Source organism: Uloborus diversus, chromosome 5 (genome assembly GCF_026930045.1).
Source record: "Uloborus diversus isolate 005 chromosome 5, Udiv.v.3.1, whole genome shotgun sequence".
Lineage (NCBI taxonomy): Eukaryota > Metazoa > Arthropoda > Arachnida > Araneae > Uloboridae > Uloborus > Uloborus diversus.
In genome coordinates this window covers 180252138-180277966 of record NC_072735.1, presented here as the reverse complement: position 1 = coordinate 180277966, position 25829 = coordinate 180252138, and the positions used below count along the sequence as shown (strand labels likewise).

Sequence of the window (25829 nt, the reverse complement as noted above, 5' to 3'; positions counted from 1 at the left end):
CACAGGGAAATGCACCTGCTGTCCAGACCTTGTCCCTAGTGATTTTTACGATTTCGGTTCACTGAAGAAGTGTATGGCAGGACAGAAGTCAAGAACGGGACCCGATGGTGATTCCAAAGGCTGCCGAAAGAATTCTACCACCGGGGGATCTCTAATTTAGTACTGCGATGGGACAAATGTCTAAACCGGTGTGGTGACTATGTGGAGAAATAATTTAAGGTACGTAGTACGATAAGTATATTTGTAAATACCTGTAAGTACTTGTTTTTGGCCAATAAAAAATAGGTGCAAAGACTTTTTGATTTGTCCTCATATAAACAAATGATATAATCAAAAGTTTAATAAATATGCAACACATTTTCAACTAACGATAACTAACATCAAACTTTTACCAAAAATTATTTTTACTTGTCATAGCGTGTGTGTGTGTGTGCATGTCTCACATCAGTTTTTTGCTATTATTATTTTTTCAATTGCGAAAAGGTAAAACAAGAAAAAAAAAAGATGAACAAATGTCCTTACCATCCTATACTGAAAGAGTTGACTAAACTCATCACGCACTGCAGACGTGTGAGCTTTCTCTTTGAAATGGTCCGGCGCATAGTGGATGTCGGCAATCATTCGGTGCATAAGCTTGTTTGGGACAAAGACAGCATACTGAAAAAAAAAATCTTTCATTCAAGGTACTTTGAAATTCTAATAAATAATTTTTTTTTTATAAATAACTTACTCATATTTAGTGATGTGGATCGGGTAAATACCCAGTGGGTAGGTAAATATTTTTTGGGTATTTACCCGGGTATTTACCCAAGGCCTGGGTAAATACCCAAAAACTGGATATTTTAGAAAAAAATGCAAAAAGTGAATGAGAAATTTTTTTTTAAAAATCTAAATATGAAATAATACTGATACTTACATATGTATTACACAGTTTATAATATTTTTTATTGAAAGACTTTATGAAATTATGAAAGAAACATATCGTGAACCAAAGAATCTTTCTTTTCAATGCCATAATTAGAGAAGATGTTTGCTTTTTTTTTTTTTTTTTTTTTTGTAACCAGTTAAGCTTTTTACTTTTTGCAGAATAGCTTTTTATATGTGAAATTTGGCTATCAACATTGATTAGGCATATCCAACACATTTAATGTGAATATCATATTAGCTTCCTGAGTTGTTTCACACAATAATTCTTTACATATGTGATCAAAAAGAAATTTTAGGGGAAAATTTATTGTTTTGTATATGGTTGTTTATACAGGGTGTTCTGTTTTAACCTGCAAGACCTTTATTTTTGCAACCGTTAGTCCTAGATGCATACTTCCAATTGCAAAAATATTTCAAATCAGATGCAGAATAAAGATTTTGAAAGTTTGAAGCAAAAATAAAAATGAGTCAAAAACTACAAAATTTAACTTTTTATACGTCCTAGGTCCCCTAACTTATATTTAGAGAAATGATCTGCATTTAAAACTTACCGACACAAAAAAACTTGACCATTTGTGCAATCAAAACTCAAGGAGATACTCCATTTGAAAGTTTTAAGGGACCATGCAGAAGATGAGATTGGAACTTATTACCCTTTCAGAAGAATGATAGGTTGGCTAAGTAAAAAACACAAGGTATTTACATTTTTTTTATTTCTATTCAAAAATTCATGCAAATGTTATGCCGTGATATGCAAAACACGCTGCAAAACCTCGAACAATTTGGAAAACCACACTCTGCACACATATAATTTTATATAAACACTCATTAACTGCTATATTTTCCCCCAAAAGATGTTACTGACGGCGAGTGTAAAGTGGTGTAAGTCACAAAACGCTGCTAAACACAAACCGCTCACAAACAGTCGTTCTAATGTCAAACTTTTTTTTGTTGGAATTGTTTTTCAATGGAGATTATTTCCCTAAATATAAGTCAGAGGACCTGGTGCCCGTGTATAAAGTTAAAATTTGTATTTTTTACTCATTTTTATTTTCACTTTAAATTTTTAATATCTTAAGTCTGCATCTGATTTTGAACATTTTTGCAATTGGAAGGGTAAATCTAGGACTAACGGTTGCAAAAATAGAGGTCTTGAAGGTTAAAACAAAACACCCTGTATATATACATAGTGGAATACATGCAGAAAAGTATTTTAGTTGAATATAAATTTTTGAAATAAATACCCGGATAAATACTCATTTTGGGTATTTACCCAGGTATATACCCTGGGTATTTACCCCTAAAAATAAATACCCAGGTATTTTACATCACTACTCATATTTCAATAATGTTATTACATCTATTGGTACAAAATTAAAGCATTGTATAGCAAGCCAAAATCGAGAATTAATACTTGTAATTACTGTTTATACCAAGGAGGATAGAAGAAAGGGGAGACGCTCAACGGAACAAAACCTGAAGCTAAAACCGTAACCAGTTTTAGCTGGCACGGGGAAAAGTCTACCCAAAACATTCGGCTTTGAAGGGCTTTATCAGTGTAATTTTACGTAGAATGCTGTGTTTAATAGTGAATATTTTCTGTTGATTTAACTAAAATGCCCGCTTGTGTTGCGTACGGGTGTACAAACAGACCGGGAAACAAGATTTCAGGGATATCTTTCTTGCCATTATAAAAGAATATTTAAATGTAAGGTTTAGGTATTGGGGAAAAAATATTGAAAAAAAAAAGCAATTCGCTTAGACAATTATATTCGAAATTATTGCACTTGAAAGGGCATTAGTGGGTAACACAAAGGGTTAGACATTTTGCAGGCAAGAAGTCATTTATGCCAGGGCAGTGGAAAAAATGGCAAAAACAGAATTCGAGAAAGTTGAATTGAGTTCTGTTGACAAAGATATAGGAATGAAATTTTTTTAGCTATCAATTTTATTATTTATTATATTTATTCATAATTTGCAAAATTTGCGTTTAGTAACAAAAGTAATCCTTTTAAACCTCCACCACAACATGTTGCAATATAATGCAGTAAAAATTTTCTATGAGCCTAATTCTTTTAAACATAAAATTTCAGATAAGTAATTTTTTTTTTTAAATTAGGTTTGGCACATTTCTGTCAAAGGTAGGGGGAAAATCTAAAAGTGCCCTGGCAAAACTATTTTTTGCCCATACTTGCCAAAGTGGCAAAACTAGATTTGCTTCAATTATGGGGATTGGATATAACGTGTTTAATATCATAGTAATTTTAACTGCATTCTAATAATTTTCATGTTTTTGTGCCTAAAATATTAAATTGCATCAGTGGAACAGTAATCCATTGTTTTAGTGAAATGCTTTTCTTTTTTATTTTATGAATGCAGAAAGAAAGTGGAGAGTAAAAGCAATAAAAATCAACTCACTGACTTTGGTATAAAATATTAATCTGTCCTAACTATTAAATAAGAAATTCTCATCTTTTAATTTTTAGCAGGGAAGTAGTGCAAATTTTGCAATGCCAACAGAGTAATAAACATTATAAGAGGTCAATATGATTATATAGTGTGAAATATAAATGCGATAAAAATGTATAATTCATACTAAATGAAATTTTATTATTGATAATTACTCCTAAAAATAGTCAAAGCTCATTCAAATTCAGTTGGATCCGGTACATCAGGATGTTTTTTTAAACATTGCATCGCAATATGCAAGTTTTAAATCATTATCTATTTCCTCTAGTTTACTTTAAATTGTTTTAATTAAACATATTAATGAAGAACCTAGTCCTGGTCTGCTTTAATTTAAGTTTAAATTGGATTATTCAAATTGTACACTTGTTGTACTTGTTTTCCCAGTTTTTGCCACTATCCTGGGAAAAATAAACCCTTTGCGGGCAGGACGACCAAGAAATAATACGTTTTTTTTCTCCTGAATGGGGAAATTGATACCCAAGGAAAAGTAGTTGAGAACTGGTAATGTCTAGTCCTTTTAGACAATCACCCTTTGCATTTATTTTCCTGTCTCAAATACAAATTGTATATTCAATTTTTATTAAAAAAAAAAAAAAAAAAAATCTTTGGAAGCATTCATTTAAGCAAGTTTAATACTACATTTAGTTTAAGCTAGATGTCAAAAAAAACGAAGCTAGAATTTAATTAAAGCATGTTTAATATATTTTATTAATTTACTGAGGGCAAAATTAAAAAAACTACTTAAGTTGTTTAAAAATTCCATTTTTTTGTTCCCTTTTGAATACTGGCAAAAAATCTATTTTTGCTGGAAGGGGAAAACCGTGGTTTTTTTCACTCGTGGCGAAATACTTGCCAACCCTGGCAACACAACTTGAATAACTCATTTCTTGTTCGAAATATCTCTACTAGAACCATAGAAAAAAGAGGATAGGGCACATATATTTTTAAATGCAAGAAAACTACAAATTTGCTAAATCATATTATGATATATAATGATGATTCATCCTATTTTAACTGTCACAATTTAAAAAAAGGTTAATATTCCAGAAATACAGTGCGTAAAAAGTCTCATTTGTGCAAATGGCTTAAGCAATACATACATTTTGAACTACAAGGCAGATATATTTTTAAAAAAATAAACTTTTTGAAGAGAGCTCTTCACAAAGAAAATGTAATAGAAAAATTATTTAAATTTTTGGCTATTTTAAGGGTATTTTTAAAGAAATTTAAATTTTTGTCATACATTTGTGTTTTACTCTCAATGTGTCAATATTTGTTGTGTATAATAAAGACATTTTCTGTACTTGGTACAATCTAGTTCTTTCAAACAATGTACATTCTGTAGTTCTTTCAAACAATGTTCAAAATTTAAGATTAAAGGCATCCACATTTTTTAGTATAATTTATTTCTTATGTGTTTATACTCTAATTCTAACTAAGCACAGTTTTAGACATACTTTTTCATTAATTAAGTGCATTTAAGCTTCTGAAATTGTGTGGTCATCGGGAGAAATAAATAACTACTCTACATTCAAAAAATGCATTCACTAACAACAAAAATGAATAAAAATAAGAAAAAAAATCTCAAAGAATAGCTTTTTTCATTGTTGTATGTGATAAAAAAAGCATTTTTTTTTTGCTCCGACAGTAAAAATGATAAAAGTGCCGCACATTTATTTCTCTTTCGGAACGTTTTCCCTATTACTCTACATTGAATACCATTGCTTTCTTGGGTAGAGTTTTCCCCTTCCCCTTTCCCTTACGCACAGCAAGTTTACGGCTTTGGGCGTCTCCCCTTTCTTCTATCCTCCTTGGTTTGTACTGACCTTTAAAATTATCAACCAAATTCAGAGATAGTGCTATCGAGGGTCACTTTGAGCTATGTCAGAAGTAGGATGTGAGCTAAAGTATTTTAACAAAAGTAGTGGAACTTTGAAGCAGAAAAAGTAACTTTCTAAATTTTTAAAAGCACCTTATTTTTGTTTCGTAAATTTGCGAAATTTCTCCAAATTCTGATATTGCATAAAATATTAGGCTGTTGGGTGAGACATTCCAACAACTTCAACCAGGCACTTTAGAGTAGCTTTCAAACAGAGTGTTTTAGAGTGATCAGATAATATAATCAACAAGGTACAATGTGGCCCAATGATGTAGCACAGGGAAAACAGAACAATGTGCCCCATGAAACAATGATTCCGAACAATGATCCTTCTTCTATTGACATCAAAGATAGCTTTTTTAAGATAGATAAGCAAAAATGCAAAAATTGCTAAAATGCAATTTTAGGACTTCAATTTTGAAAAATATTATTCAAAGAATAATCATTCATAATTAACAGGTTTAAGATTTTAGAGTTAAATAATAAAGTAATAACACTCAGAATTTCAAATCCGAAAGAAATTGTCAAAATAAATAAATAAATACCTATATAAAAGAAATTTAAAAAAAAAAGAAAAAAAAAAGCTAACAAATAAATAAATAAATATAAAAAAAATAATCAAAAAAAAAAAATTGCACTTTATTAAATTGCAAAATGCAGACAATTAATACTTGATTCTTATGAATGAGTTTGGTCACGTTGCAAAGAGTTATAGAGTAGACTCTCGTTTTACGAGGGTTTATTTTACCCCATTTTGATTATAAGCGGTTTAAGATTTGACATCTTTTTTTAATTTACACGGATGAGTTTCGGTTTTATGCGGATGCAGCAATGCAAACAGATAACCTTTTCCCCTCTTTCAAAATCCAAATTCCTAAAGATTGCAGATTACCCGTAATCGACTGCATTTTGGGGTGCTAATAATCGAGCTTTGGCCACTGGAGACATTTTATGTGATTGGTTCCAGAGCTCTTTCTAGAAGTAACGTTATTAAACTCACACCGTTCAGAACTCACTGGAAGAAGAGCTTTTAGGAGTGACAAAGGAGGTGAAAACCAACGAGGATACCGACGTCGATGATGCACAACCAAAAACGTTCACATTGAAAATTTTGAGCCATTCCTAGACAATAGAAATGATCTTTCTAATTTGTTGGTGAAGGAAGAGTCTATCATGAAAATGACCCAAGTGATCATGGACACATTAATGCTCTGCAAAGAATTACAGAGAAGAATTCTTAACGACTGCCAAAAGACTATCATAGCCAGCTCCTCTTTATAAACAGAACACGAAATTAATTTATCTTTTCTAAATGCACGTTGTGCATAAAAGTCGATATAAGTACACATTAAACTTATATAATTAGTCATCACTAGAATGAAGTATTTTTTATCTAGGGAAACAAACCCCTATTTTAACACTATTATTAGGTCTCAATTTACGCGGCATTTCCGTGGAATGTAACCCCCCGCGTAAAACGAGGATATACTGTATTACAAATAGCAAAGAGGATAGATTTGAGATAAACATCAGGTGCCAGGCAAAGTGAAAGCAACAAGCAATCAATCTTGATTGCTGAATTTAAAAAATTCAAACAAATAGTCCATCATAGAGGGATTTAAAAAAGAAAAAGAAAAACAGATTAAATAATACACAAACAATAATATTTTTTTTTTACTTCTTTTCTGAAAAAAGTATTAAATGAAGAATGAACTAGTTCAATGTGTACTATTCAATTTGTAAAAACTGACGGATAAAGACCAAGTTTCTGAATCATAGCAGATTGAATGCTTAAGAGCAGTATAAGTTGTAGTTTTTTTTAAAATTAGTTTTGCATAAGTTACTTTTCAGTTTGTTTTAGAAAATTGTTATTATTTATACTATTTTACTAAAAAAAAAAGAAAGAAAAGAAAAAAAAACAACAACATATATATACAAGAAAATATAGAAACATAAATTGTTAGAATTAGATTCCTGAAATAAACAGAAACTTTGATGCTGAAAGAAAAAGAAAATTAAGTGCTTAAACATTCATACTTCATCAGGCACACAAGAATAAGTGCAGTAAAAGATAATTCCACAGACAGCGATGATCAGCAGAACTTTATCAATCATCAGAAGCTTCTCTTTTATCAGACCCCACAAACCGAAAAATACGACGACACAGCCAGCTACTTGGGCAATATTCCTGAAACAAATGAAATGTCACAATGACTTAGGCTACAATACAAACTGAGCCAAACATTCATTGGAAAATCAAAAGTATTTTTATGAAACAACACATGAAAGCTTAAGAGATACTAACTTTGCTATGATGACCAGAACAGGTGACGAAAATGATTTCATGTACTCTTTAGCGGGTTCATAAGCTCGGCTAAGCCTAAATTAAATAAATATATTTATATATATATATATATATATACCCAGAATGAAAATTATAACTAAAAATTCATACATACAGTACAAAATAAGAATGAAGTTTTTAAAATACCCATATCATTATATAAATACTATCTGTATAATTCAACTAATTAAACAAAAACATCAAAAAATATATAAAATAAAATATCTCTACCTATATGACATACATTTAATATTTGAAAATTAATTCAGAAACATGGTATAGTGATGAATAGCACAAATGTCACAAGTAAGTAAATGATGAGACACAATGTTAATAATCACAAATTGCTTATTTTTTTTTTCACTTGACCGTTGAATGATATCCATCCTTTGATTTCATTTTTCTATGCTCATAAAGCAGGCATCCATGTGATTCAGAATCGAATTACTTATAAATGATCTTCTCAATTTTACATAATTCTTTTTAGGCAAAAACAGTTTTCAGCACACATCATCCAGTGGCCCAGCACATGGCATCCAACCATTACCATTCATTTGAATTTTGACATCTTGAATTCATATTATGGTTGCAATAAAAGCCATAAGTAGAAAAAACACGAGTAGAGTCCTACCTCAACTTGTAATTAAAAAAAAAAACATAATTTGAATTCAAGGTCTCAAAATTCAAACAAAATCTTTTAAAAAGTCATTTCTTGCAGTTTTTAGGAAACTAAAATATTTTCAAAACAAATGGCAATTTCAGGCATTTATTATGTCATCAAAAACAGGGCTCTGACAAAGAACTCACCTCATTTTCTGCTCGTGGTCCAGTTCGTTGAAATGCCGCAGATAGAGCCTAGAGTAGCGAGACCATCTGCGCATCCCCAGGTATCCTGGCTCATACTTGATGGTGCCCGAGTAGGTTACGAAAAAAGACAGGCACTGCCACACCAGGATGAAAGGAGAGAGCAACAGGTTTATCACACCACAAATTAATATATTCCTGGATAATCTGAAACAGAGAGTTAATGTAAGCACAGGGAAACCACGTTTAGCAGTGCTCCGCCATCTAGAGAAAAATATGAGAAATTCATTGTTGTCAACAATATCACATGTTTGTAAACACAGATGACGAAGCGGTTCTTCTCCACTGTAAACACTGTACTGCAGTGCTAAGTGCAAAAGTCCTATCTGCAGCAGAGCTCAAAATGAGAAATTACCGTTTAGGTTTTACGCCTCCATGTATTTGATTCAGAGACAACTTTTTCAGAATTTTTTACAAAATATTTCCTGTTGACAAAGGACCATGAAACATTGTATTTAGGAGAAATATGTGACAAACAACCTCCTGGTGACCTTCACACAATTTTTATAAAAAGTGCAGATATGACTTTTTTGCTTAGCTCCCCAGTATAGTGACACTTTGATAAATTGAACTCAGACATTAATCTTGTTCAACTCTGCTTTGGGTAACAGGTCCAACTAATACCCGGGCCAATAACATGTTCTATCTCAACTTAATTCTCCAAAAACAGGTGAACATTGTCAACATCACAGCTCAAATAACTGAAACAACACTCTAGACTAGGTCCTTTTTTAATCTTGCAAATTACTTTTCAATTTATTTATTGTCCACATGTTCGGTCAAAGTTACATAGGCACTACTTGTTTGGCGATACCATACAATAGAATTTTTTAAAAAGTACTTTAAACAAAACAGAGAATTAAACCAACAAAGAAATGAAAAATAACTCATCAAAAAATTAAATAAAGCCATTACAAAAGCAAAATAATCTGTGAAATAAAAAATAGCTGTTATATAAAAAGCTGTTATATAAAATAACCCACCAAATGAATGAATCATTGAGTCCGAAAACCAGTCATCTCCACTTTAGTTAAATGACTGTTTTTTTTTTTTTTTCGAACATAACCAGCCATTGAGAAACAATAAAAGTTGCATTAAAATAAAAAATTAAACATGAGGAGCAACACATGGTGGAGATATACACAATATTTTGCTGTTTTTGCCAGTATAGAAGTAAACACATCGCCAAGAGTTTTCGCACTTTTTTTACTTTTACCCCGGAGTTTGTGGGGTAAACCTAATCTGGCAGCATTGTGAAGGCTACACAATTCTTAATCACAGCATTGCGATGCTGCCAGGTAGGTTTGCCCCAACTACAGATATCAATCATTGTTTTGGGGTAAATATTTATAGCTTTTGCACAACACAACTTAAACTATGAAGAAAATATGAAATGGAAACTAAGATTTGATTCTGTTAAACGATAAATGAATGATGTAAAAGAACTGGGCTTTTGGAAAAAGTTTCAAATTGTGTTGATTTAGATATTTAAATGCCATCAAACTTTTTATTAGAATTGAATTACAAGTTTCTCATACTTCCAGCAAGAAGCTTCAAATACAGCTGTAATGATCATTTAACATTGAACTGTAATGAAGAAAAAACAAAACAACCAAAAAGATACATAAAAATAACACACTAGTTTCCTAAAAAAACATAAACACAGATATTAAATAAAACAAAGTGAACAAACAAATTAAATAGAAAAATCACCACAACTCACTGACTTTTTCAGTACCCGTTGATTGATTTTAAGCACGTAAAAATATTATAATAGTATTTGGAGATAGAAAATGCACAAAAAGATCACTCTAAAATTAGACAAAAACACATGTATGAGCACATACTCAGCAGCAACTTCTTTTCGTTTGGAATACTTTTTGTAATCTTCTCTTAAAGTTCCAGTTCCTTTAAAAGGGGATGAAAGACTACCTGCAACAAAATAAAAGATTTCAAGACAATTTGTTAAAAAAAAAGTTTTATGTCACACTTTTTGTATCTACACAGATGACAGGTATAAAACACTTCAACACTGTAGTCTCTCAAAACATATGGCAAACTAATATTTTTATCTATAAGTTTAAGATTAAAGGCTATCTTTCTTTTAAAAATAAATCACAACATAAAGGGAAAACTTATGAGAGTAAAAAATGTTTAAAAGATGCTACTTACCAAATAATAATAACTCTAAATTATATTCTAATCCAGAAGATAGGTACACCCTAGAAAAAGGCACAATTATAAAGAACTGAACCAATAAAAAGACATTTAGAGCATAAATTACTACCATCATACCATTACAGTCCTGCGCCTGTTAAAATTTAAAAATATATATATATATATATATATATATATATATATATATATATATATATATTCATGGTTAAAGTTTTGGTCTTTTGACCATGGTTGACGAGTCCTCCACGGCTGATGAGCTCTGGGTTCATACTTTGTCTTTTCCTGCTTGATAGCTGTTTGCGGTTTTCCTTTATATCATCATTAATTATTTATAATTTGTTTGGTGTTTGAAATGAAATTCTGTTTGCTTGATTTTATATTTACTTGGCTTTTTAGTTTTGCTGCGTTGCGCATTTCTGGGCTTTTGGTGTGGTCTTTTCAATATTTTTCACTTTTATTATTAGTATTATATATATATATATATATATATATATATATATATATATATATATATATATATTACTTTCATTACAAACACATTTCACAAAAAAAATTTTACATTCATTTATTTTTTCTCTATTGTCATAATATTCAATACCTTCAAAGAAATGTTCCAATTAAATTCAGGTTAAATAATACATGTATTTTTATAAACAAAAACTTAGGCAGCTGTTAATAAATCAACATAGTCTTTTGCATCTATGCTTTCTCAGTGTCACAAAGCTGATGCACTCATGTACACAACAAAGTGCCACACACACACACAAAAAAAAAAAAAAAAAATCTGGCCCTTCCACCTTATCAACTATATTTTTTTTTCAGCCTCGGCATTATTTTTTTGAGTAGGGTAGTTATATTGGATGAAATCCCTATCCTGTTTTATCAAATAGTAATAAAAATATGTCAAAAAATCACTGAAAAGTGGCACAAAGTTGGCACACTCAACAGCGAGCATCTAAAATAAAAGGCAATTTGTTTAATATGAGGTACATGCATGCTGTAAAGAAAGTTTGAGAACACCTAAAACTGCATGTTTCACACACTATCTCTAATAAATTACAATTCAGATTTCTAACAGCGGTACTCAAATTCAGTTCCCCACACAGCAGCACAAGCTTATTGTTTCATCTTCAATTGAAACAAACATTTTTTTCTGATGCCTGATTTTGGTAGCTAAATAATGTACTTTAGTCAGCTAACGAAAAAAATTATATACTTACATAGCTTTTGCTTTATAATTTAAAAAAAGCAAAAAAATTGTATGTTAACTAATACAAAAGCATGCACCAAGGGTTGAATTTTTTGACAGACTTTACTTTTCAAAAACTTAAAGAACAAATAAAGATTCTACGACAAAAATGTGTGGAATTCATTATATCAACGCACATTAAATCTAATAAGAAAACATGCACAAAAAATTGCTTTTGCATCATTTTGAAAGGCTTAAATTCATTTAAGTAATGAAACAAGACTGAATTGAAGTACATTTCTTTAGCAATATATTATTTAAAGCTCACCAGTTAATCAAATGGTACAATTTTAAGTAGTTTTATTTTAAATAAGTTCAGTTGCACTTATTTAAAATAAAACTACTTAAAATTTTCAGATAGTTTTTTTAAAACTATCTAAAACTTTTTTTAAAACTATTTAAAACTATCTAAAATTTTTTTAAACTATCTTTTTAAAACTATTTTGGTGTTGAATTACCAACTATCTAAAATTTTAGATAGTTGGTAATTCAACACCACTTGCTCTATACTTACCACTCTCCAAACCTAGTGTTGTGCTTCAAGGGCAGTATATTTTTATTTACCATAGCTACCATGTAGTTCTTATGCCTTAATATACGATGATAAATATCTGGAAAAAAATAAAAGTTATTTTTCTTCTTTTACATTATGAAAATTTTAACCATTTTAAGAAATTTTAACTCTCTACCCTTCATTTCACTTTTTTTTCCATAGGAACATCAAAAATAAATAAATAAATAAATAAACTATTTCATGATATTGCATGAACATTTGAGAAAACTGCCAGCTTCTTGAGACTAAATGTACAGTTAGTTTCGGAAGTAAGTTTAATGAAAAGTGCATTTACATAAGCAGCAAATATCCATTCTCTTGAACTAAAAACTTACACAATGTATCTTTTAAAAAACTATAATATTAATATGAAAAAAAAAATAGCTTTTAGAAAAGTTTGCAAGTAAGAATAACTAGATGCAGCTCTTGTCTTATCAAATTTAATTAAAGCATAGTTAAACGGAATTATGTTTTGACTTTATATTTGTAGAACATGAAAATAATTCAAAGTGATATACAAACATACAATATTTATGACGCAAGGAAAAAAATTGCATGAGAAAAATTTTTAGTGCCCCAAAATTAAAGTTCTGTAAAAATAATTGCTAATCACAAAACTAAAAGCCATCTGCCTCAACAATGATGAGAATTAAGGAAGCTTTCCAGTACAATTACTACATTCATATATTACAGTTTAGGTTTTTACTCAAAAGCTAACATGAATTTAATCTTTAAATGCCTCATGTTTCCGTTTCACAAAATACCCAATTTAGTCTTTAAGAATACCATGAAAACAAAAATGAAGCTCTGCTATCTCAACAATGATGAGAATTAAGGAAGCTTTCCTGTACAATTACTACATTCATATATTACAGTTTAGGTTTTTACTCAAAAGCTAACATGAATTTAATCTTTAAATGCCTCATGTTTCCGTTTCACAAAATATCCAATTTAATCTTTAAGAATACCACGAAAACAAAAATGAAGCTCTGCTATTACGAATAATTGCTATTAAAACAAATTTAAAGTTTTAAATAATAGCTTCAGTGTCAACAGAAAATAAAAATTGATTTCTTCTTTTCGCCATTTGTTACGTGCATATTTTGTTCAATTCTGTTCTCTTGAGAATGACTACTTCTTGCTTTTCTATGAAGCATACAAATTTACTTCTTAAAAAGTAAAATACTTAAAGTTTATTGACAATCTGTGTTATTTTAGAGTACAAGTACTTTTTTTTTCTTCAGTTTAAGCCCATTAGTGCATAACAGTTCTTCAACCACAAACCATACTTATCTGAAATTTATTTAAAAATTGTTTAAAAGGGAGAGAGAGAAACGCTGTTTAAAGGTTAAATTAAAAAGAATAAATAACAAAAACTTACCCAATTCTGTGAGGTCAGATTTATGAACACATAACTGTTGTTCATGCTGAACTTCTCGTAGCCTGCACTGCACTTCGTGCCAAGTTACGTTGTTGATATCCGCCTGAACAAAAAGACAACAAGATGTCAAACACAAGAAATAAGCACAAATTCTACAAAATAATTTAAAAAAAAATACAGTGCCATACCGTTACAAGAGGACAGCAAATTTTGTCGGTTGTAACAGAAATTTCTTTTTAAAGGAATTTAAGCAATGTAATAAAAATAAAATCGGAACTGAAATTTTTTTTCGCTGAAATGGAGATTTCGTTGTTTTAGCATTTGGTCTATCGGGATTTCACTGTAACAATAATAATAACAACAAAACATTTAAAAACACATAACAAAATTATAAAAAAAGAGCCTTGACGTATTTTATTTTAAAGTTACGACAGAATAGCGTTTGTATCGTTCTGTAACTTCTCAATTCACCCTGTCGATCATGTGCAATAATATATACCCAAGTAAGGAGAAAGGCGGGATTTTCTGCCCCACCTCTTTTAAACTTCTTGTGATCCTATTACTTTCAGTTTTTGAAAACAAATTTTAATTTCCACAAAATCAACTAATGATATAGAATTGTATCTAAATCTTTTGCAACGTGAGTATGTCCCCTCTTTCAGGAATTTTAGCCCCAGCTAAGGGTGCCCATATGGGAGGGGGGGCAAGTGGGGACTCAAGTCTTTTAAAATTATAACTTCCTTGCTTTCAGTACTTTTTTCTTCGCAAAAATGTAAAAACATTTCTTGTCCAACAATTAATGAATAAGTTATTAAAAATGTCAAAGTTGAATAACTCTAATCTGTACTGAAATCCGTTTCTATGGGGAAAATATCCTGCTAAACCATAGGGAAAATATCTGATCCCCACCTCAAAATTTTGCATATTGGCGCCCTTGGCCCCAGCTTTAGCTTTTGTTTTTGATCTTTTCCAGTTCCGATACTAATTTCCTTTTATCGTAGTTTCTCAAAACTCGGTTCCGAGACTTAGTAAAATAGAAATGAAAACCATACACTGTTTCCTCCATCGTGAAGCTCTCACGGCAGAACTTACCAGGGATGATAGAGATGAGCTAAAGTCAGCTTTGGCTGAAGTCGTGAAAATCGTGAATTTCATAAACTAGAGGCCGCGTAATTCTCGCCTTTTCTTCGTACTTTGTGAAGAAATAGGGGCTGATCACCACTCCCTCCTACTTCTTAGAGATTCGCTGGCTTTCACGTGGTGAGGCACTATCAAGAATTTTCGAGTTGAGCGATGAGGTATGAGAGTTTTTGACTTTAAAAAAACGAGATGCAGTACGCTAGTTTGTTGCAAGACAAATATTGGTTGGCAAAACTAGAGTACATGGCTGACATTTTTGAAATCCTTGACGAATGGAATCGGAAAATGCAAGGACAAGGAGAGAATTTGGGTTACAAGCCATACGGGTTCAAATCAAAAATTCAGCTGTGGAGAGAAGAAGTAGTTCGTGGTTCATTGGACATGTTCAAACGGATCGTCAACATGGTATGTGAAGAAAATGGAACGGAAGAAAAGCTGCTGAATGTGGTCTCAGAACATTTAGTCATACTTCAGGACAAGTTTAAGCACTATTTCCAGAATAGTAACATGGAACAGTGTGACTAGATTCGCGATCCATTTTCTTCAACTGCGGATGCATCAGTTAAAGACCTTTCTTTGAAGGGGCGAGAAGAATTTCTGAACCTCAAAAGCGACCGTACTCTTAAACTTAAGTTGAACAAAGTGTTTTTGGATGAATTTTGGTTGCTGGTTAAAAATGAGTATCCCAGTATCTCTTGTCTTGCTATCGATGTACTGCTACCATTTTCAACTACATATCTTTGCAAACTCAGCCTCTCAGCCCTCGCACTTATAAAAAAACAGTAAGAGATCATCTCTAGAGAGCCGGGATTAAGAACTTTGTCTAGCTCTTTCCAGCATAGAGCCGAACATCAAACGTCTTTGCAAAAATTAGTGTCAAACGGAAGTTAGATGCTTGGTTTTAATTTCTTGCTTGCTTCTTTCTGGAAACATTATTTGATAAATTCTTTAACAGCAGTGTGCAATTTTATGACATATTTGACAGAAATGCTTTGAATCATATGAAGCATAATTTTCTGTAAATAGCTATAGTTTTGTTGTTCATTACCAGCCTCAATATAGGGGCATTCCACGGTATTTTTGACATTATGTAGAGTCCGTAACGTGACCTTTTTTTGCCATAACTTTTTAATTTACCGTTTGATTTGCAAATTACTTTAATATTAGCTGGTGTGTTGGTAGGAAAAGATCAAAATAAAATAATATGCTAATCAAACAGTAAATTAAAAAGTTATGGCAAAAAAGGTCACGTTACGGACTCTACATAAATGTCAAAAATACCTTGGAATGCCCCTATATGCAAAATATTTCTGCTTTTTAAATAAATTTAAATACACTACGATTGTTATAAATATTTTATTCATATGAGAAAAGTCTCCCCCCTCCCCCGTCTTTTACCACTGATAAATAAAAAAATTTCTATATTACCATTGCAAAATTAAGTTCAGTGTGCCCTGTTGATATAGAAATTTCTTAAGTATGCCGCAAAGTAAAAAAGGTTGAGAAACACTGCTGTAAATAATATAATTTGTATTGCAAATATGGTGATTGGCACTTTAAAATATGTAAGCTAACTAACTGCATGGAGTTCTGATAAACTCCCGGTTGCATCAATGTCTTAAAACATTTTTCTAAAATTAATATGGTCTTTATCAACTACATGTATGAACAAATAATCTATGTATTCCGGTTCTAATATAAAACAAGCACAAAAAATACATTTGCTTGATGAAAAAGTACATACCTTTGATATTTTCATAGCAGAATCATAAAATTGCTCAATTTCCTTATAAGAATAAGCTGTACATATTAATCTATATAATTTATACACAACCAGCAATACACCAACTACCATAAACAGCCATCCCCAGCCACTACAACTGAAAAAGAAACAATTCTTTAGTCCATATCACGAATATAGTTTGTTGTTGTTATTTTGCTATGATTATATTCAAATATTTATTCTCTTAAGCCACTTTGTTTAAATAAACAATTTTATGAAAAAAAATTAACAGAAAAATATCATTTGGACAAGATAATTCCAAATTTTTCCTGGTTTGGCATTGCTAGTTTTCATTGAATGACATATTCATAGCAAATTATGAACAGTTTTCACATGTAACTTAAAAGTAAAACATTATAATGTTTTTCAATGTCCATTAAGTACATTGTTCAATGTCACAGCACATTTTAACTATCATAATTAGAATTAGTATAACCGAATTTTTTAAGAAATTAAGTTAGCAATATTTTCAGCACTTAGATAATTCTTAACATTTTGTTGAACACCAATAACACAATTTTATAAGAGTAAAAATCCTGAGAAACTTGAGCAGCAGTGTTCAGTAGTTTAGTTGATAAAAAAAATATTAAATAAAAACAAAAAATCTGACTGCGTAAAAACCAAAAAAACTAAAAAAGAAAATGTGCAAGCCCAGTAGTTTAGAATGTATTAAGTACTACTGAATAACTACACCGTTGAAATAGTTTTATAGCCGTACACAGATAAGACAAATCATAAATTCAAAAGCAGAATAGAAGGATCAACAGTCGGGGCCCATTCTTTTCTGATTCAAGGAACCCCGTAAAATTTGAATGGGCCCCGACTGTTGATCCTTCTATTCTGTTTCTGAATTTATGATATGTCTTATGTGTGTACGAATATAAAACTATTTCAATGGTGCAGTTATTCAGTAGTACTTAATACATTCTAAACTACTGGGCTTGTACATTTTCCTTTTTAGTTTTTTTGTTTTTTACGCAGTCGAGTTTGTTTTTATTTAATAATTTTTTATTTTACACTTTTTAGTTAGCTTTCATTGACTTAGTTATTATGATTATAAGACGGTACATTTCTCAACCTTGTCAATTCATTGAGAGAGTTTGCTTGTATCGTGAGATTTATTAAGTAACTTGCGGTGGTCTAAACTTTTGATAATTAGTCCCTCTAGGGATCTAACTCGGCTTAAAGCTACATGTGCTTGACCTTCGACAAAAATGTCGAACTCAAGTCAACAACAGCACAGTTATATAAAAAGCCTGTATAATGATGACGAAAAATCGGGAACGCCCCCCCCCCCCCCATCAGTCAAATCTTTCTTGCAAAACTAAAAAAGCCTGTCGAGAAAGTACACGTCGCGAAACATAGTCCCTTGAGTCAAGGCAAAAACAAATGCAGCATGTTGGAGATGAAAATCGAATTAGTAGACTTTCTTTCTTTTGGTGCTTATTGCACGGGTTTATTTTGATGAGGACTACAATCTGAGTGTCTTGCCTTCGTTACGCATGATATATATTTTTATTGCAGTACAGAATACATATAAAGAACACATGAAAGAATTTACATCAGAAAGAGTGGAAAGTACATCCAGAGCGAGGGTGTCTTGACTCACCGCCTCAAGTGGGAGAAGCAATCGCTTAGACCACGGCCATTGAGACCCCAATTAGTAGACTTAGTTAACAAAAAAATTCAGGCAGCGAAAACTACCTGCATTTGTCATTTGCAGGTAGCGTGCGACACTCAATGTGCACCGATCCCGAACTGACAAAATGGCAACCGGTTTTTGAAATGGTACTTTTAATTACTGTCATGTGTTTAGTGACACTCGTAAGGTTAAGACAAATTGATTGACGTAAGAATTGGCCAAGGCGTTTAGCCTCTAGAATGCCACATAGAAACGGACATACATACATAGACCGATAAAGACATTACCCTCCTTTACATCGCGCATGCACAGTTGGGTAAAAAAATAAAGCAGATATGTTTTTTATATTTTTCAAAGCAGTAGTCAATTAAGTAGAACTTGTCTAACATTACTAATCCTTTCTAAATTACGACATGTGATCCAAACAGGATGAAAAATACTGAAATGGCATGGCTGTGTGACCTAACACAACACTGTTAATATACAGGGTGTCCCAAAAGGTCGTTTACAAACTTAACATGCTGGTCTGTCATATCATGATGAACAAGATTTACATAGGAACATGTGTTCCCAAACGCAATGCTGGCGCACTACATGCACACAAAGTCAGACACTAACAGATGCACAACATATCGCATATCTATTACAAAAAGACAGTTTTGCACAACATTTTAATTTTTAAGGAAAGCTTAAAGTAGTTGATAAAATTTCCGTCCCGTCAGCTCTCATAATCACGTTACAACGACAACGCAGCGATCGGTGAAATCTTGTCCGAATGGATCGTTATTACAACGGTCGGTACTCTGTCGTTGCGACGTGTGTATGACAACTAAAGGCAGCAAATTTCAACAACAGCTATAAGCCTTCCTTGAAAACTAAAATGTTGCGTAACATCGTCTTTGTGTAATAAATATGCGACATGTTGTGCATCCTTTAGTGTCTGACTTTGTGTGTATGTAGTGTGCCAGCATTGTATTTTCGAACTTATGTTACTATGTAAAGCTTGTTCATCATGATATGACAGACCAGCATGTTAAGTTTGTAAACGACCTTTTGGGACACCCTGTATTGCACTACACCTGAAAGCTCTCCCACGTATTTTTGTATCTATATAGCGGACTACTTTAAATGGATGCATGAAACTAACTGGAACATGTTGAATTTAGCTTCCAATGCCCTTTCTTTTTTTCTGCACACAGTATTTTGCTAAAAATACTGAATTCAGTGTGCCTCACATGACTTCCTTTAACTCCAATTTAGTGTCATTTTCCCATCATTGGCAATTTTAATGTGATTCAATAGTTTACTCTTTAAATATCACCAACATTGGCCAAATTGAAACCAGATTTTAAAAAAAAAAGCCAAATTTGTCGACAAGTTGGCGACAAAACTTGGCGACCAAAAGACTGCCGATATATCGCCAAGTGTCCGCCAAATTGTAACACCACTTGAGTTTACATCGAAATTAACAATGATTTCCCCCCAAAAATGGGGCAAAAGACCTCCTTAGAAATACCCGAGTGCAACCAAGAGGAGAGGTGCACAACTAGACCCCACTAGGAGTCTACGTACCAAATTTCAACTTTCTAGGACATACCATTCTTGAGTTATGCGCCATACATAAGCACATACACACATACGTACATACAGACTCACAAGAAAACTCGTTGTAACTAACTCGGGAATCGTCAAAATGGACATTTCACATGTCTATACGTTCTGAGGCACTTTTCCATGTGTGATCGAGTCGAAGAAAAACTTAACATTTATTCGGGGTTGAGAAAAATGGAAATTAAAGTCGATTTTTGAGTGAGAATTTTTTCGCGAATACAATACTTCCTTCTTTGTAAAAGGAAGTAAAAACAATGCAAAAACTAGTATGTTGTGGCCATCACGAAACTTTCTTCTATATTTTTCTTTTTTTTCTGATCTCCCCCCCCCCCATGCTTGACTAGGAAGCAATATTCCCAACAAAAACAAAATTACACATGCAAAAACTTGACGACCATCCCAATGTCTGAATCATTGCAAAAGCAAAGCAAAGAGCGAAAATTGAAAGTTATTTTAAAAGCCTTGCTTGAATCAATTACAAATATTTTATTTGTTAATAAACATGAGATGGCAACAGTTAAAAATTTTAAGTCATTGAGATAATATTTCCGATCACTTCCATTCAATTAAAATCGTGAGAAATAAGCAGACGACCATCTATTACGATTTATCTTTCTTATTGTTGTATTAATAAAGCTATTTTTATTCGCAAAAAAAAAAAAATCAATACCTCTTGGAGCGATTAGCGTCAAAATTGAACCAAAGCCTGTTTACTCATGGATTCACATATATTCCAAATTTCAACCAGAACGTAGCATTACTTCCTGAGATAGGGCACTCACAATGGAAAAAAAGAACGGGCGATTGCGCTACCCCCTTTTTAGCTATTGACACCAAAATAAAATCAGTTCTTATACCCACTAAGGACTACTTGCGATAAATTTTTTTTTCATTCTGTTCATTATTTCCTGAGATACAGCAGTCACAATTGACGGCAAAAAACGTTCTATAGCTCAACCCCCATTTGAGGTATTGACACCAAAATTGAATCAGCACCTGTTCCTGTTAATGGCAACATATGGACCAAATTTTGTTTGATTCCGCCAGTTACTTCTTGAGGAATAGCAATTACGCGTAACTCAAAAAACGTCCCATTGCTCCACCCCCCTTGGAGGAATTCGTGCCAAAAACCAATGGGCACAAGTTCACATAGGGGCACATATGTGTACCAAATTTCGTTCAATTTCATGCGGTAGTTTTTGCTGTAGAGCGGCCACAAAAAACTGGTCACACACAGACGTGACACACATACACACACACATACACACACACATACACACAGACAGACAGACATTTTCCAAAAATAGCCGAAATGGACTCGGCACACCTCAAAACGTTCGAATCCGTCAAAATTCGAAATTCGAAAATTTTTTACAAATCCAATACTTTCTTCTATATATTAGATATAGAAGAAAGTAATGACACTTCTATCCTGGGATTTTTTAGCATGCCTTTGGTTTGTAGATCTATCATTTTTTTCTCAAATCAAAGTCATTAATTGTACAGATCTTTTTGAAGTATTCTGTATAATAGTTTATTATTTTTTTTACATCAAATCTTGCAATTAAAAATTAAACTAAAGAACATATCATGGGAGAATTTTGAAGAAGTTAAAGAGTTTTGGCCAGATGAACATGATATTGTCTGATTCTTCATAAATGAAAAATGTTTCTTTTTTTCCCCTCCCTTTTTTGATAGTTCTTTAAATGAATATTTTTTCCGAGGAGACAAAAAATTTCTTCACATCTAAGAAAGAGTTTGAAAGGATTACTGGCAGCAGAATAAAATGTAAAATTAAAAAATGCATCAACAACTTGTCTTTATAATTCCCACAATGCAGTACTAAGAGACAATTTGTATCAAACAAAGAAAAAGAACAAGAAAAATCTTCAAAGTAGATTTTCAGATTCACTTATTTATCGTGTATGATCTTCTGCAAAGCCTTTTAAGAATCCATGCTGCTAAAACGATAGTTTAAAGCTGTGCAATCATATTGCATTACACAATATATTTTTATATTGTGTAAAGTAAAAAATTAGTCATTTTGAAAATTCATTTCACTGGTATTTATCCAAATAAGAATATAGTAGACCCTCGTTTTATGCGGGTTTATTTTACGCGGTTTAAAATTTGACACATTTATTTTATTTTACGCAGATGAGTTTTGGTTTTACGCAGATGCGGCAATGCAAACAGACAAAATTTTCCCCTCTTTCGATATCCAAACTCCTAAACATTGCAGATTACACGTAATCAACTGCATTTTGGCGTGCTAATAATCGAGTTCGGGCCTCTGGAGGCATTTTATGCAATTGGTTCCAGAGCTCTTTCCAGAAGTAAAGTCATAAAACCCACGCAGTTCAGAGCTCACTGGAAGAAGAGCTTTTAGGAGTGACAGAGGAGGACAAACCCAACGAGGGTATCGATATCAGTGGCACACAACCAAAAACGTTCACATTGAACATTTGGAGCCATTCCTAGACAATAGAAATGATCTTTCTGATTTGTTGGTGAAGGAAGATTCTATCATGGAAATGACGTCAAGTGATCATGGATGCGTTAATGCTCTGCAAAGATTTATAGAGAAAAATTCTTAATGACTGCCAAAGACTCATAGCCAGCTTCTCTTTACAAACAGAACACTAAATTAATTTATCTTTTCTTTATACATGTTGTGCATAAAAGTCGATATAAGTACACATTAAACTTATTATACAATTAGTCATCACTAGAAAGAAGTATTTTGTTATCTACAGAGTCAAACCAAAGGCGCCTATATAGGAGGCAAGGGGGGTGCTCCAAACCTCCCCCTTAGAAATTAGAACTTCCTTTCTTTTAGAACTTTTTTCTTTTCAAAAATGTAAAAACATTTCTTCCCCAGCCATTAATGAATAAGTTCTTAAAAATGTCAAATTTTAATGACTCTAATCTGTCCTGAAATCAGCTTCCACGACAAAAATATCCTGCTAAACCATGGTTAAAATATCTGAGCCCCCACCCTTACAATTTTACATATGGGCGCCTATGAGCGAAACCCCTATTTTAGCACTAGTATTAGTCTAAATTCACCCGTTTTCGATTGACAGGGCATTTCCGTGAAACGTAACGTCTACATATTTATCACATATTCACTACTGCATACCTGCCAACCTCCGAGAAAAAAAATCCGGAAGATTTTTTGATTTTTATCCACAAGATTTTAACGCAAAATAAAATCAAACAGGACATCTATCCTCTTTTCATCTAACAATATATTAGTTATGAATTTCAAATTAATTGAACTTACTTTCGTTTAGTAAATATTACTTTTATTGCTTTCTTTAAAAGTTTGGAAATAACATTTGGTACTCATTTTAAAAAAAGAACAAAGCAAAAACAGCTCGAACTGAGAGAACGAGAAGATAATCGGCGCCGAAATTGTGCCCCTAGTTGCCAGGCGCGACGCTTGCTTTGATTGGATCCCGATGAAGTCATGCGCTGTATCACTCCGTGACGTCATAATCTTGCCTCACTTCTTCTCGTGCCATTCTCCTACGGCAACCTTTCCTTGGCTACTTGGCCTAAAACACGGTGCCGCATTCCACAAAAGAATCGTTAGCGCCAAAATTGGCGAGATACTATTTTTTTCCTACAAAACGTGAAAAATCCGGAAGATTTTGCTCATAACCAGAAAAACGGAAATGGACATAAAAATCCGTAAAACTTCCGGGAAATCCGGAAGGCTTGGCAGGTATGCTACTGCATATTTATCACAAAGAAAAAGTTTGAAAAGGGTTGCTCACTTTGCTGCACATGTGAAGGGTGGGATGAATAAATCACTGAGGTGAATATCTGTCTTGTTATAAAGGGGTGAAGATGGTTCGTCAAAGTTGAAATAAATGCACTTGGAAAAGTACAAAACACCATAGAAAATTAGGACGAAGAACCTACAACACAACAGAAGTACATTAGAACATTATACATTCACATACAAAACAGTTTCATGCCGACTCATTTTGAGATTACAAAATCATACATTCTCGCCCCAGAGCAACAGTAGGATATCTTAGTCTTATTGCTGGGATTTGATGTCTTAGTGCTGCTCTGAGTTGACAGCATTTTAATCACTTGAGTCATCAATTTGATTATAATTGAAAAAATATATATATATAATGCAGCATATTAATTCATTAACACTGTTCTTTTTTTTTTTTTTTCTCAGTATTAAAAGGGTAATGACATCAAAATTTAGATTAGCCTTGTATGATATACTGGAAACTTGTATAAAGTATGAAGCTGCTGCAAATTCATCTAAAAATAAATATATTCATGCGAAAAAAAAAAAGTTAAATAACTATCAGGGATGAGAGTGTTCAGAAAGCAAAAAGAAAGAAATTTAAAAAGGGACAATATCCAAAATTGCATCTAAAAGCTCTGAAAAGGAGATTATATCCAAAAATTTAACAAAAGTGGCCAATTTACCAATTTTCAAGGTATATATACTCTAATTTTTCAATACTAATTACAATTCAAATATTTGAAAAAAAATAATATTCGAAAAATATATTACATATCATCCCAACCTCTTAACTTTCAAAATTATGGAAGCATTTGCAGAATGCGAAAAGATTGAAATGCTAAACGAGGCATGTAACTTTCGCCAGAGGCATTTGTATGGAGCTAGCATACTTTCAAAATGTTTGTTTTTGGCAGAAGTTCCAGAGAGAAAAATTAAATTTTTTTTAACTTAAAAGAAGCAAGAACAGACATTATAAAATACTGGCTTTTACATAAAATACTGGCTGCATTATAAAATACTGGCTTTGCACAATCTACCTCGAAAATAAAAGTAATGTCAACTGACCTGTGTTTGACTATTAGGTTTTAAAAAAAAATCAGTAAAATTTTACGCTAGATTTTGTGGAACAATAACCAAAAAGGACCCATTTTAAATCCCCTGATTACAGGAAAAGTGTTTAAAACAAAAGCCAGAATTTTATTTGTTCATATTCAAGAATAAAAGGCAACAGATCTTTCATTTGTTGATTTTCTTCACACTACAAATTTTAATAAAAGCATTGTGACAGAAAGTTAAGATGAAGCACTGAAAAATTTGAATGGAGGAAAGTCGAAATTTTTATGTCGAAACCTAAATGTCATAAATAATAGTCTTTAATTGTCATCTCCGCTAATTATTACCGATGGATTATGTTAAATAGCCAAACATAAAGATGGGAAGATTACGAATCCATCGATACCTGGTTCGATTGTCAGTTCACTATCATTCGGGAGAAGTAACTTGGACATACATACATAGTCACATAATGCTCAGTTTTTAATAATATAAGATTAGAATAGAGACGTACCGAGTAGCACTTTGGCCGAGTAGCCGAGTACTCGGCCTTTTATTACTCGGCCGAATTCCAAGTACCAATTATGTTTTAAGAACCACCACCGACACACATGTGATGAATTTTGAACTTATTGGAATAGTAGTATAAACCTCCTTGTCCATATAATAGTTTTTAAAACTAAATTCCTGCTGAAATTTAATTACGCATTATATATGTACAATTTTGTTTGTGTCAAAAATTTTACAAAAAAATAATTTTTTAAATAAAAAATAAATAAATAAAAGGTATGATTAATCAAGTTGGAATTAAAACAAATTACAGTAAAATCCCTCTAATGCGGACACTAACAGTACAAATTTTTTTCTGCAATATAAAGGTGTCCGCAGGACAGGGGTTTAATAATGTTATTTGCATTGGAACTGGGGAATTGAAAATTGTCCGCATAAGAGGGGTGTCTGCCTTTGAGGGGTGTCCGT

General features: G+C 32.2%; 1 protein-coding gene across 1 annotated transcript in view; it reads right to left on the bottom strand.

Moving 5' to 3' along the window:
• Positions 1-25829, bottom strand: part of LOC129223317 (autophagy-related protein 9A-like) — a 50636-nt gene that overhangs the window by 18025 nt on the left and 6782 nt on the right. Inside the window, exons 4-13 of the mRNA XM_054857884.1 lie at positions 23803-23946; positions 16729-16864; positions 13845-13947; positions 12425-12521; positions 10656-10705; positions 10331-10415; positions 8427-8630; positions 7581-7655; positions 7313-7463; positions 523-657 (exon numbers count right to left, since the gene is read on the bottom strand). Of these exons, the coding sequence (XP_054713859.1) occupies positions 523-657; positions 7313-7463; positions 7581-7655; positions 8427-8630; positions 10331-10415; positions 10656-10705; positions 12425-12521; positions 13845-13947; positions 16729-16864; positions 23803-23946 (1180 nt within the window). The remainder of the gene's footprint in view (positions 1-522; positions 658-7312; positions 7464-7580; positions 7656-8426; positions 8631-10330; positions 10416-10655; positions 10706-12424; positions 12522-13844; positions 13948-16728; positions 16865-23802; positions 23947-25829) is intronic.